The sequence below is a fragment of the Lolium rigidum genome, chromosome 3 (genome assembly GCF_022539505.1).
Source record: "Lolium rigidum isolate FL_2022 chromosome 3, APGP_CSIRO_Lrig_0.1, whole genome shotgun sequence".
In the NCBI taxonomy this organism is placed as follows: domain Eukaryota; kingdom Viridiplantae; phylum Streptophyta; class Magnoliopsida; order Poales; family Poaceae; genus Lolium; species Lolium rigidum.
Genome location: NC_061510.1, coordinates 346785532 through 346800371, shown reverse-complemented (window position 1 = coordinate 346800371; position 14840 = coordinate 346785532). Strand labels below are relative to the sequence as shown.

Genomic DNA, 14840 nt, shown 5'->3' with positions numbered 1-14840 from the left:
CTAGCTAGATCCCGAAGTATTCAAACATGAGTCTATTTTGAAAAAAATAGCTGACCTTTTGTATCGCCCGTGGTATATTAGCTCCTCGAAGCCACGAACCACCTGACCACGGTTTGTTATCCATCCACACCACACGCACGCACGCAGCTTTCTTCACGCCGCCTCCTTCTTCCGGGGCCTCGCCGTCTTCCTCACCACCGCCCTCGCCTCAAAACCCCCGCCCCTAAACCCTAGCCCTCCAATTCGCCCCCGCCACCGCCCCACACGAGCCCCCTCCCCGCCCCCGCCCGCATGGCGTCCTCCACGGCCGCCAACCTCTGGGTGCTGCTGGGCCTCGGCATCGCCGGCGTCCTCCTGGCGGCGAAGCGCCTCAAGCGCCCCGCGCGCCCGGACAGCGGCGCTTTCGTGTCGCGCCTCGAGCTCCTGCCGCCTCCCCAGCCCCCGCCGCCCCAGGCGCGCCACCCCCTCACCGACCTCTGCTTCGCCATAGCCGACGCGTAAGCTCTCCCCCGCCCCCCTCCCCCTTCATGTTTCGCTGGAATCGAGTTCTAACCCCAGATTGGATTCGAGGGAGCGAGTTAGCATCGCCTGGTTCATAATTGGATCGCTTGAATCGTACTGGCATGATATCACTGGTTCGCTATGTTGCTTAGGCCTTAGGGGGATTGAATTTGTGTTGGTGGTACCGCTGGGCCGTGGTGGTAGAATTTACTCGGCGTGAGGCACTGCATGTGCTCAATTGTATCGTGATTTTGTTTGAAATAGTTCATTGTCTCGCATGGGACAGCTTCATGAATGACAACTTTTATATGGTAGAACTAGGCGAATCAGTAGTTCCAGCATGCATTGTGGCTACTGACGAGTGTTATATAATAGATTGCTAGAATTCGTGGATAACAGGTAACACAATAATGAGTTGACTGATAATTTATCTTGTTAGCTTTTATGCCATTTGTTATTTGCTAGAGCTGAACTTGGGGATTAAGATCAAGTTTGATGGGTGATTTGTAAACATACAAATCTAGACATGAGCTAAACTTGGTTTTAGAACGCCATTTCGGTAGGCCTCCTGCACGAAGCATATAAGATTGTATGTGTTTTTTGGTGAGAGTTTGGGATTGTTCTTAATTTTTTACTCATGTCCACGGTTAAAAAAAGAGCTCCTAGGCGCGAGGCAAAAGAATGGATAGCGCTTAGTCGGCCTAGGCACGTGCTTTGGCGAGATAGGACAGAGCTAAAACTAGGAATTTATGCCTAGCATTTTTTGAACCCTGTTCTTGTCTTATTGAAATTCGTTTCCTGTTATGTGCAATGATTCTACCCTAACTAAAGTTTTTTCTGATAGGTTATATTTGAAGCATGATAATATTTATATCATGGGAATATTGAAACGAATAAGTCATCATACCTTACCCATTTAATTAAAGGTGTAATAGTTTTATCAACTTATGGCTGTAATCATGCATGGTTTCCTTTACCAAATGATGTGGTCTGTGGTGGCTCATGGCTTGTCTTTGAAATCTTCAAATAATTCTGTTTTGGTGGTAGTGTTTTTAAACCATTATGAAGCAGACGTTTCTGTCCTCTTTGATAAAATGAATGGTAGTTTTATCCAATACATGTTCTGTAACAATGAATGGTTTGATCATGTTGAGAGTACCATAGTTTCATAGTTTCTAGTACATTTTCTCACTTGAACCAACTCAAAACCTGTCATGTTTGACCGTCTTTATCCTGTTTAACACGGTTTTAGCATTTCATGTTCTACTGTTAAATTGGAATGGATTGGCTAGCTACGGATCAGGCTACTGCTGCTGACTCCTTGCCTGAAGGAGTTCAATGGGCCTATTTTTGGGGAAAATTGAACCAACTATCTATGAAAGTAAAACTCACATGATTGCATTACAGATAGGATCTGCATTCAATTTGCAACTATAATATCTACAGTTAAAATTTTAAAACATAGATGTATTTTCCAATTCCTAAAGTGCTATGGCCATGTTCAATGAGCTTAATTACTTGAGGTATTCCCTGGAAACTGTGTTGTGGGCTTATGTGTTTCCTGGAGGGAAGTGCTGTTCCCTGCGACCCTACCCTCATGGTCTAAACTATTTGTCCAAAACTCCGAATAGATGGTTGTTACTGCACAACCATGTCCTGAATGTGTTATATAAATAAGCATCCAATTTGTGTTTATGTCATTCTTTCTCCGATCCAAAAGTGAGTATATTCAGACATTAGAACAATCTTAGAGATAGTACTTCGACCACAAATTTCTGTTCAAACATGTTACCTCACATAAAAGCAATTCTACAGTATTAAGTATATGAAATTCTTATGAATCTATTAATTTCAGATTCATATTTAGGGCACTAGTTTTCATACGAGAAAACACTAAGCTTGTGTCTCGATATATTGAAAAGATGTAAAAGGTTTTCACAAAGCCCCAAGATGGGGTCCAGTACACCGCAACACACTATTCCAGGAATCAGTGGGCATCCCACGCTCCTGGTAAACGTGCCCTAATAAGCCCTAAAGCACCAGCGCGCGCAGAAAGTTTGGCTTCCTCCCTGATTTGCCTGAGCTTCAAACATGTAATCGTTGCAATGCTTTCACAGCATCCAAAAAGTGAACAAAACCGTAGAGGCAGCACGTTGAGAAGATCCATGGGAATCTTGGCAAAAATGCTAAAAGTTCTTTGAAATGTTTGACTGAGAAAAATGCTAAAACTTCTTTACGTTTTGAATTGGAGGTTGTATTTTTTAGTGTCTGTATGTTATATCTGTTTCCTGGAAGAAATGCAATCCCCTTCAACCCTACTGGCACCCTTGTAAGCTATTTATCCAAACTTTCAAATAGATGGCTGGTACTGCCTAGCCATGTCTTGAATGTAGTTTATGAATAAGCATCCAATAAATGGTTGTGGCATATTATCTGTTGCTCATAATTTGTGTGATGTGTTACCATGTATATATATCCATTTTATTTTTGAACTTCGCTTCTATTCTTCAATGCTGCCCCAAAAATGTTGTTGTGCACTTTTAGATATCTGTTTTCATGTTTTCTGAAGCTGAATGTCAAGAGTATTCATCTACTTGGTTATGCAGTCCTTCATGCTGGTTGCATTACTTCCCTTGACCACATATATGATGCACTTGTTTTGATGATTGCAGATTCCATGTCAGTAGTTACATAACAAGCTTCGGCAGCCTAGAATGGGCGAAGACACACGATGCAGCAACACAAACATCTCTAGTGGTTTCAACTCTTGTTGATGGTGGCGCTGTTTGTGTCGGGAAAACTGTTATTGATGAGATGGCATATAGGTACATTCGTTTGCTTTCTGAACATAGTTTCAGAAACCTGTGTTAAGTTTTGATTCCTTTTTGCTTTTCCTCCTTTCTGTTTTAATGCCAATATCATGAAGATGTTATAGGTTTCTTACATTTGCTAGGATTATTTTCCAGCTTTTCTAGTGTGTCTGCTGACTTAATGCACCTTCCTTGTTCAGTATCCATGGTGAGAATAAGCATTTTGGTACACCAACAAATCCTGCAGCTTCTGATCGAGTACCTGGAGGATGCTCTAGTGGATCAGCTGTAGCTGTTGGTGGTGGCATGGTAGATTTTGCATTGGGTAAGTCGATCTCTATGTGCTTCTAATTTAAGCAAACTTGAAGTTTGTTAATATTATTGTTCACTGCCGGTTGCTTCATTATTCTTTGGATACCAGATCTTGGTATGATGCTATCAGTAGTAGCGGTAACAAATGGACTATTCTTTTTCTACGCAGTTGTAGCACTTATATGCATGTAATTTTTTTGGGTAATTGCTCATGGTGATGGTGTTCAAGATTGTTTTCATGTTGTGAAATGTGAACCATGCCCGTCATTAAACTTCATACTCTCTTTGATTACATGTTATATACTTTACTTGCACTTAATGGCTTAATGCACTCAGCCAATCCAAGTAACGTTTTCGAAATTCATACTGTTACCTTTTTGCAGACAAAGAGAATTTTTTTGCTCGTGGCAATTCAACATATTGTACAATCGATAGCAAACAATAGTTATTGCCAGTCAAGTTTACTTTGGACAGCACTAGAAGTAATCTAATATAATGATAGGAAGGTAACTGATATATTGATTTCTATATGAAAAGATATAATTCAGCCACTATCATTGATCCAAGAAAATTGTATAAGTACTAACTAGCAAAGAGCATTTTATCAGCAAAGAAATGATGTGGACATGTGGTAACATGGCATGTTTACCCTAGTTTGTTTGCACTAAATCCTACTTTCCTGTGCATCATAATTATCTCAACCTGTGGTTTAGGCAGAACCTATTCTGGTGATAGTTACTTGAATTCCAGAATATGTATGTTCTATAGAATTGTAATAAATTCATATTCCTACTCAGTTTTGTATCTGCTATTTGTACTACTAGGATGCGATGGCGCGGCGACACGCCGCGCCCGTGATGTATAGAGCATGTCATTATTTAATGCGACGTGCCGCCGTGCGAGAACTTCTGCATGTGAGGTTGGACATAGGAACAACTATTGTTATTACAAAAAAGCTTTAGTACACGGCACATGCTACTTAAACATTTGGAAGCTAGTTTCACAAATATGCGAGGAGAAAGATTAAGATGAGAAACCAACACTATACAAAAAAACATCTGATGGCCATGTTAAAACGTACCATGAAAGCAAATCAACATATATTATTAACAGTATCGTCCAGGCCAAGTACCTAATAACATGGGAACCCAAAAGAAATAATGTAGAAGACTCACTAAACTGAAACATGTAAGAGTGCGGAGAAAAAAAAACAATGCACTAATCTTTCAACAAACTGATGAACTCTGAATAGATAGGCATGCAAACATCTGTTGGCTGGTCTGCAAAATGGAGGAACATACATCCATAGGATAAGTAGAATATAAACCATGCATTGAGCAAAAAAAAAGAACCTCCAGCTTGTATAAGTGCTACCGTGTGCATCCTTACTATTCCAATCTGCCTGCAATCATTGGTTTTAAGAACATGTAGTAATGCAAATAGAGAGTGGCAGTTGCATAATACGGTGAGGAGATCAGAAATAAAAAGATAAAGGGAAAAAGATATAGAGGTTGAAAATGATACACAAATAGAGTCAGGAAGAATTCACCTTATCGATTCAGACATTCTTGGAATTACGGAAGGACGTCTTGCCGATTCTGGCTGCTTGCCTTGCTAGATTTATGGTCTCCAAACTTTGACATTGGACAAAGCACAAACCACACAGAACAACCTAAGAAATACCCATGAAATTATCAAAGAAGGGCCAAAAATAGCAGGAACAGCCGACAGTAACTATTGATCAACCTCGAACCAGATCGCAAAACCAACTGCAGCACCTTGCCCAGAACAGAAAGAGCAAGCGGAACCAATGCACTTACCCTGCCTTGAACGCGCGCCCCTGGGCGGGCACGAACGACTACATGGAAGGGGAGAAGGCGACGCAGAAGGGGTCGACCTTTACACGTGCAACCAAAAATAAACTTTGCATTACAGTCTAAATTGCTACATCTGCATTTTAATTAGCATCTGGCAACAAATAAATAAACTGCAGTGAAAAAACTGTGATATTCTGAATTTTACTTTCAATTTTATTGAGGTGCTAAACTTTATCCCATGCATCATAGTAAAAAGCAACACAACAAACGGAAGGGGCGAGAGATGGTCCTTAGCACATACTTACTGATTACAATTGCAACTATACAAAGCACGAAATACACATAAGAACTACTGACCATAGCATAACATGAAACCAACTAATGATGCAAACTATATGTAATAACTAAACTATTATCTAAGTAGTGTTTTCTTGATGTGCATCATATTAGCTCTTGTAGGTAACTTGAGCATAAAAGGAACTGCATGTAATATAATTGCACTGATGCCCAAACTGCAAGAAACAACAATAAACCACAAGGAATATCAACCATTTTAGCAAGCCAGAAAAAACATTACATCCAAATATGCAGACTTGGAGCACATGAATCAGAAATTAAGATATAGCAAATAGCCAAATACGCCTCCAAATATGCTTGTTAAACTCGGCTGCACAAATAAAGGATAAGATTAGCAAATCTAACATAAAGCTGCATAGCTCTAGGAATACATTTTGGTCATCGCGGAAACACCTTTTCCGAACTGTCCTCCGGACCAATCTATCGGACGGCGAGCTCATGTCCTGGGCATCATGAGTACAGCGCACAATCTTATTGTATAACCTAAACACATTGTTCCTTACTGTCAATGCTTATTCCTAAAGATATAAAATCCATCTCAGTAAAATGAAAACTGACTGCAAATAAGACTGTAGTACCTACAAAAATATGTTGGAAAATTTATCAGTTAATGCTTCCTTTAACACCCTGCTAAAACATATATGAACAACCAGAGGTGAAGGCTAATGTGCTTTCCATTCAGTAACAGTGACAAAGAGATATTCTGTACTCAAGAAAAACAATACGAATGGATTAAGGATGGTTGCATTACTTACTAATGACAACATAGACAAAAAAACGTGAAATGATAAGATACGAAAATATTGTGGGAGCATTCACTGCCAAGCTCTTAATTCAAAATCACCATAAACTAATATCCGTCCAACTGTAGAGTGGTTGATATGTGGTGTAGCAGCAAATTAGTTTTCGTTGGTCTGCTTGAGAGCTCAGATCTCGGTCATGTTTGTCCATCCATGTGGCCCATCTATATTATTCTGGGTATATTTACATGAAGTATCTTGGTAGCCATGGAGCATTTACTAAATAAGAACTGACAATAACTAATGCTATGGCGCCCACAAGATTGAAAACATGATGATCTTGTTGCTTCCTGAATGGTCGGTGTTGTCATCCAAGATAGTCCTGATAACCCAAGGTGCCGTCCTACAAAATGGACATAATATTTCGGACTAATTTGTTCATGAGCATTGTTCCTGAGCGCTTAATAACTGAGAGAAGGAAGCACATAAACTTGCAACTTCTATTTTCCCAAATGCAATAGACAATGTCCTATTGCAATGACAGTATTTTTACATTCTGATGGCAAAGAGAAAAGGGAGAACGTTTATTGAAAGAGAGAGGTCAGTTATGAATCCATACCACTTACAGGTAGCACACATTTACGAATTGCTACCTATAAGAAGTGGGCATTTTCCATGATGGTACAACCGTGCAAACACCTAGTGATGATGATATTAATTCGATCAATCTCAGTCCATATTATAAGCTCAAACACGTCGACCTTTAGTAAACAGGTTAACTCTGGATACTTAGTTGTCATAGCCAGTAACACTATTATTATTATTTTGTTAGTGCAAGCGCAACAGAACAGAGCTCTGAAACTTACTGAATAAGAAAAAAAATCCGTGTAAATGGGTAATGCACATATTATGTGCGACAATATTCATGAAACCAAAATTTTCTAATTAGATTGAAACTTACTAAATTAGATTGAAGCCAAACCTGAAATTAACATGCTTTTGAAGCCAAACTTTTCTGTTCGTTTACTGTCTATTTCGGAATCCTCGCTCTACCTATATATCACATGACTATCTTCATGTCCCCCTTTGCCAGAACCCGAACACCATTGATAAACTGCAATGGAACCCCGAAATAAAAAAAAATTAGGCTTCATAGACACATGATCAAACAGATTGCATACACAAATCTGTCTACATTAGAGAGAGAGGAGGAGCAACACCAGCCGTGTGTGATGTTAGAATTACAACTTTCCACATGTGAGAGAGGAGCAAACATCAAGGCATCTGCTGGAGGGAAGGAGCATCATTTGCTCCTGTATGCTGCATCACGCACAAAAAATAGAGAGCAGGTGCCACACAGAAAAAGCTTCGCGTAGGAGAGGGTTGCAGTTGAACACAAAATCGATGAGTAGTAGAAAACTCACCATGGAAGAACCATAATCGACGGTGCTGCTTTGGTCTGACTCGCGCCACTAGCGTACGCCCCGTGCGTGGTGTAAGGAGGAGGCGGAGACGGCAGTTCCCTCACGCTCATGTGGTCCGCGTGCGTGGTCGAGGGTGCGCCTGAAGGTGAGCGAGCGCCGGAGCAGCACTCCGCCGCGAGTAGATGGTGGGGGGAGACCATGGAGAAGGCGCTCCGAATGGTTTAACAGGGATGGCGGAGAGGAGGAAGCCCAGCAGCCTGGCTGCCCGCCGCCCCTGCCGCAACGCGGCCGAGCCGAACGGCCGCCCGTCGCCCCTGAAGCCTGCGGCCCCTCCTTCCCGCCCAAGCATCCCCACCGGCCGCATCTGCAGCCCGTGGCCACCCGCGCGCCGCCTCCGTCTTGTCCCACCCGCCAGCATGTGGCCGCGCCGTCTGCTCCCGCGCTGCCCTCATGACCACGATGGTCGCGCCTCTGCCCGATGCCGCCCCTGCAGCACGCGCCTGGCCGGGGAAAGATAGGAGCTGTCACTGCCATCCCACCCGGCCGTCACACCGCTGTCCTGCCCGCGCCATCGCCTGGCGCTGCCCGGCCGCTCGCCGCCGCACTCCCGTTCGCCGCACTAGGCGCCGCCCACCCGCTCGCCGCTGCCCTACAGGCCGCGATGGCCGCGCCTGGCATCCCGCGCGCCGCCGCCTGGCCACCCCGCATGGGCCCCCTCCCGCCCATGCCCGGCCGTGCCGCCATCCCGCTCCTGTCGACCTCCCACGCCTGTTTAGGAGAGAGAGAGGATAAGGAGCTGCTCGTTTCGTTTTTTTTTTTTGGTCTCGTGGTGTTTCTGGAGCCATCATTAGTGGGGCACCGCTTTTGATCTATAAAAGGAAGAGGAGAATGTCTCAGCCGGTAATTAGGCACCGTTCACCATGGGGAAAACAAAGGAAGTAACAACTTGCCGGTTGCCGGTCACCCAGAGGCCTAGAAAAAAGGAAAGATTAAATAGATGGGCAACCGAATAGTGGAGTGAAAAAAAAAAGACAACGTGGCAGTCTTTGAATGGACGGAGAGGAAGGAAAATAGCACATGAACAGTTGCCAAACTAAGGAGAGTGCTTAAAATCAGCTACGCTTTATATAGTGTATAATGTGGATGTCTAACATACGAGTTTTTTTTCTTTCCGGCTAAAATTATACGTTGTTTTCCTTTACAATTTCACGGACTTCCTGAAATTTCTGTCATTTTGGCTGTTAAGATCTTCTGGATCTTTCTTGAGTGATTTTTGTTCTGCTGAACTATCTACGCTTCTCATAATGTTATTATCTTTCTCTAACATACATAGTCACTACACTAATAATGTGATGTGGTAGGTATTGATTCCATTGGAGGAGTAAGGGTACCAGGTGGCTATTGTGGCGTGCTAGCGTTCCGGCCTTCGCATGCTGTTATATCCAACAGTGGTGTTATTCCTGTCGCACCTAGCCTAGACACTATAGGTACGTCTCAAAATGTTATTCTTATAACCACACAAAATATGGATCTTGACTTGTAAAGGGTATTTCATCATGTATCATTATTTTCTTCTTTCTAATGCAGGCTGGTTTGCAAGGGATCCGATTGTACTGCGTCGAGTTGGTCATCTTCTTCTGAAATTATCTTATACTGATATCCGTCTACCTAGACATTTCTACATAGCAGATGATTGCTTTGAAATTTCAAAGATACCTGCAAGAAGGTTAACTCAGGTGGTAACAAAATCTGTGGAAAAGCTCTATGGAAGTATGTATTTCCTCTTTACACTGTCTTCTGTTATTTCAATATAATTTTTTGCTGGAAGTTAACTTGTGTCTTTCCTCAGGACAAGTCTTGAGTCATGTGAATATTGGAAATTATTTGGCTTCAAGAGTACCCTACCTGCGGAACTATTCAAATGGGAACAAGAATGGGGACTCAAAGTTTTCTTCCTTGCAAGCACTTTCTAGTGCCATGCAGTTGCTTCACAAGTATGGTCCTGCCTTGAACAATAGTCATATTTTTATACTGAACTTAAGAAATTAATGACTCAGTTTGAACTAGATCTTTAGTTTTCGTCCCGTGGTTTCCATCCGCTATCTAGTTATGTTGAAGCAGGTGTGGTGGACTGGTACAGTTGCAGGTTCTGTTAGTTGATCTTCGTAAGCTTCCCTGGTTGTAGAACTTTTTTCTTACATAGTCTAATTAGAAATTCTGATAGCAGGTAACTGCAGAAGGCTCTTCTTTTCTTAGAACTATTTCAGATTTTGGATTCACCAATAATAAATATATGCTGTTTAGTGAATAAAAATATTTAGCTGCCATTCTTGGTCTTACTTTGTTGATTTGTTGTATGTTTCCGATATATTTGATGATTTAAAGTGAGAATTTTACCTTTAATATATGCACATTTCTCTGCCAATTTTCCATACCTAGGACATATCATTGTGATACAACGTAATCATGCTATTTTATTATTCAATCCAGACATGAATTTAGAGATCAGCATAACGAGTGGATAAAGTCGGCTAAGTCTGCTGTTGATCCTTCCATAGTTGGTAATTTGTCTGGTGATGCTGGTTCGCCTATTGATACTGTCCAAGCTGCAAGAAAGGATGTGCGCTTAGCTCTCAACACACTCCTTAAGGTATTATAACATGGAGTTCAGACTGAACTAGAATTCTGTGAGATTATGATAGTAAATGCCTACATTATCAGGAAAAACCATGTCTGGTCCTGTGATTAATTTCTTAGCACATTCATTTTCTCCTTACCGATAGTTTTGCTGTATAAATTTGACTGAAGATGCTCTGTGTGATTCCTGAAACTGTGAGCTGTTCAAAGCTTGTGAACTTCCAATTGGCAAAGCAAACCTAGTGTTCTGCAGAGCTTTGAAATTAACCTTTTTTTGAAGTTTCTGTATTATGCACAACAAGTTGATCAAAGTGATAACCAACTGATTATGAGGGTAAACTTAAATTCTAATAAATTTCTGCTGGAAGTAGATGTTTACCTGCAAAGTTTTTACTCCAGAACTTGGTGAGTCAACTTGGCAATTGATGATACCCTTTTGCTTGCAAATCAGCAATTGTCAGGAATGTTAGGTGCTACTGGAATAGCATGTGCAAATAATTCCTTGAAGTTTATATGCAAGCAGTAATCACAGGAAATGAATCCTGACCAGCCAAACACAATACAATCGCGTCTGTTTGATCCAGTAACTCTGCCAGTATTGTTTGCAACTGGCCTGCTTTTTTTCGTTGATGGAATTGGCCTGTTTCTTCTGTCTGTGAAGAGTCAACTAGACCTCTTCATGAGCCATGCTGGGTCTGGGAAACCTGGCTTTGAAAGGCCCACCACCTGCAAAACCAGGCCTAGTGTGTGAAATAAGCTCTTATTTTCACCAAAACAAAATTGTGTTTGTGAATTAATTTTCTTGAATACATTATAGTTTATTATGTTGTGGCTGAAATTATGGCTGAACCTGAAGGTGGCCAGTCAATATACACCTTTATGTTGATATTTTGTATTTTGTTTTTTAGATGTATTTTGGTACTTGATGTCTCCCCACTGTTATTGGTGCTGCGTTTTACATTATAGTTTTGACTTAGGAGCCAATTCTTCAGCTCTCGTACTTAAGCTGTTTCTGCTGGAGTGAAGTAGTTTATTTACATTTTGTGGTGTACTGTCACCCAGTAGTGCTCAGAATCTGAGAGATGTTTTTCTTACTAGACAGAAGTTTGCCTATTGGATCGTTGTTAGCTGGAGATAATTCTGCCATTCTGCTTGTGTGCATGTGCGTCTTTATCCTGTTTTCCAATCTTGCATGCAACTGAATGTTCTGTGATGAATGATCATCTAATTATTTAGTGGTATCATAGAAATGCTTTTCTAACGGTGATGATGTGTCCGTAGGATGATGGAATTCTGGTCATCCCAACTACTTTGGGTTGCCCTCCAAAAATTAATGCCAGGGAGCTCTCATCTACAAGCTACAATGCTGAGACATTATGCCTTCAATCTTTATCTAGTATGTCAGGGTGTTGTCAGGTATGAATTTTTCATAGCGTCCTTCCGACTATATGTTAGCAGCATATAAACCTTGTTGGTATTTCCGCTGTTGACCTTTCTTTAAGTTTTAACCTTTTTTTTCCCATGAGTAAGAAATAGAGAGGTTCTATTGCACCTGTGATAGCTAGCTCATTGGCCTTTCATAAGTCAACAATAGAAATTGATAGTTGATGATTTTATTTAGTTGGTTGAATTAATTGATTTCTAAGAGTTTCTTGCTTTTGGTAGAGATGTAAACTATCTGAATTGGGCAAGTTCAATCAATACCATATCCATGCCTATGAATTGTACTCCCCCGTCTAAATATACATGTCTTAACTTTATCTAGATACGGATGTATCTCTATGGATGTATGTCTAACTAAAATGCATCTAGATACATCCGTATCTAGACAAAAGTGAAACACCTATTTTTAGACGGAGGGAGTAGTAGTTATTCCTGCGCTCTATCGATCACCTGTGAATGTTGTAGATATGCTGATCATATTCATAAATGTTGGGGTGGATATGAAATTTGGTACATAAGAGATGACGGTTTTCACTGACACCCATGGCTACATAGCACATGGACTCTCATTCCTGGTAAGCCTCTAATGTCCTTTTGCTAATCTAACAATATTGATGCTCCTTTTCAGGTTACCATTCCTGTCGGTGCACATGATAAATGTCCTATTTCAGTTTCCCTCATTGCAAGGCACGGCGGTGACCGCTTCTTGCTGGACACCACTCAAGCCATTTATGCCACCATCCAAGAGCAAGTTGAGATGCTAGCGAAATCTAACGCTTCAAGTAAAGAGGCCATGAATGAAGAAGCTGCTGAAGCTGCTAAAGAGAAAGTCAGTTCGTATCTTATTAGTTGTCTGGGAATATAGCTTTCGTTTTTCAAACATTTGCTTAAAACCAGACACAACAACTGCTTTTTTCCAAGTATTATCTTACAGTAGCATACCATACCATTGTGATGGTAATTCACTATTTGAATAAAGAACTAATAATAACTCACACAGGAAAGACATGTCAATTTTAGGTGTTACATCTTACCATTTGACTTTCTTGTTAGGCTTCTAGATCTTTTGGTAGCTTTCTGCCTAAATGATGCACATGCACAAATCCTTACTGTGTACTGAACCTGTTTCTTGTGACCCGGAATTATGATCACAAGTGTGTATTTGAATACCACTTTGTTAGACTCAGAAGCAAAGCTACCCTTGCGCGATAGCAAGTTTTAGATATTTTACCTTTTTTCTTAATACTTTGTTTTTTCCTATCGCTTGCTACTTGACAGGGTAACAGTGCGTTTAAGGAGAAACAATGGCAAAAGGCAATAAATTTATATACCGAAGCGATCAAATTAAATGGCAAGGTAGCCACATACTACAGTAACAGAGCTGCGGCTTTTCTAGAATTAGCTAGGTACGATCTTCTTCCCTCCTGCAATTTTCTCTCCAGTTTATCTTACAGAGCTGGCATGAGTGTTTGCCATTTATCTTTGAAGAGCTCACATGCATGGGTGTTTGTTTCACACTTTTGGTTGCTTATGTTTATCCGTTTTGGACCTTTCAGTTACCGCCAAGCTGAGACAGATTGCACTAGTGCCATCGATATTGATCCAAAGGTTAGTATCTGTTTTCCTAGTTTCAATTTTGAAGTATGATGTGCTCGCCTTCAGATTATATTGTATTCCAGTTCTTTTAAATGCAAGTGTAGACAATGAGATGAAAATGATATGCTAGACTTCTCTTTTCAGTTTTCTGAAGTAGATGTTAATCTGTTGAGATTGTGATGGTGTGTAAAAGTTAAAATTGATTGAGCCTGAATTTATATAACATTTTTGTGTTAATCTTGTATACGTTTCAGATTGTCAAAGCTTATTTGCGGAGAGGCACAGCAAGGGAGATGCTTGGATACTATAAGGAGGCTGTCGATGGTCTGATCTTTCATATCCCCCTTTGCTTGATATTCAATTATCCCTTTGCTTGATATTCAATTATCAGGATGACTCGTTGACTATTAGTAGTGCTATTAAGTGCTAAACTAACCGTGTACTTCTCCACTGCATTTACAGATTTTAGCCATGCCCTTGTCCTAGAACCAATGAACAAGACTGCTGGTTTATCCATTAGTAGATTAAAGAAGTTATTCCCGTAGGTGCCAAGCCCATGGAATTATTTCCGAGAAGATGTGGCTGCTGATTTTGTGGGCAAACAAGTTCTGCATTGCTGGGGGATTGGAAGTACCTGAGCACCACTGATACATACATGGAACACGGCATATGCTCTTTCACAAGGTAGATTATCATTGGCAACAGAGCTGTCATCCGTGGAGTCAGTTTACTCGTCCCTCCCGCGAAGTTTTGAGAAAGCAAAGTAAAGGATAGGCTTTTGTGGGTCAGTCGATCATAGCAACAGTGTCATCAAATGTGCTCTACAGGTGTTATCCAATCATGTGAAACATCGGTTTTGACAATTATTTGTTGAAACACCTTGATTTGCCAATAAAATGGTTCTACGTGTTGTATCCATCTTTGCTACTCCGAAGTGCAGCTTTCAGGGCTCGTCCTGAAAGTACTGCCCTCACTGTGCCTGTTACTGTTAGGCAGCCGTATGCCCTTCTGCTGAATCGCTTCAATCACCGGGACGTTTCAACCTTCTCTTTTGGTCTTTGTTGTTTGCATGTTCCTCTAGTACCTGATTTTTCTTGGATGTCTGCATCAGTGATGTGTACCATGGTGTGGACTGTTCAGCACCGGACCGTTCTGTATTCCGTGCATGGACGTGCAAGCGAACCTGGCTCTAATTGATTGGGG

General features: G+C 41.2%; 1 protein-coding gene across 1 annotated transcript; it reads left to right on the top strand.

The window, feature by feature from the left end:
- Positions 1 to 291: 291 nt before the first annotated feature.
- Positions 292 to 14546, top strand: LOC124704005 (outer envelope protein 64, chloroplastic-like). Its single transcript, XM_047236237.1, has 13 exons — positions 292 to 497; positions 3174 to 3326; positions 3512 to 3636; positions 9323 to 9448; positions 9549 to 9731; positions 9811 to 9955; positions 10452 to 10611; positions 11880 to 12014; positions 12670 to 12870; positions 13320 to 13447; positions 13598 to 13649; positions 13892 to 13961; positions 14100 to 14546. The coding sequence occupies exons 1-13, from the start codon at positions 292 to 294 to the stop codon at positions 14180 to 14182; spliced, it is 1767 nt and encodes a 588-aa protein (XP_047092193.1). The 3' UTR covers positions 14183 to 14546.
- Positions 14547 to 14840: the final 294 nt, after the last annotated feature.

Excerpts from the sequence above, each read along its gene's own strand:
- LOC124704005 (XM_047236237.1), top strand. The coding sequence starts at position 292 with ATGGCGTCCTCCACGGCCGCCAACCTCTGGGTGCTGCTGGGCCTCGGC. Across the intron at positions 12,871-13,319 it reads CTGAAGCTGCTAAAGAGAAA|GGTAACAGTGCGTTTAAGGA; the intron begins GTCAGTTCGTAT and ends GCTACTTGACAG. Across the intron at positions 13,650-13,891 it reads CCATCGATATTGATCCAAAG|ATTGTCAAAGCTTATTTGCG; the intron begins GTTAGTATCTGT and ends TATACGTTTCAG.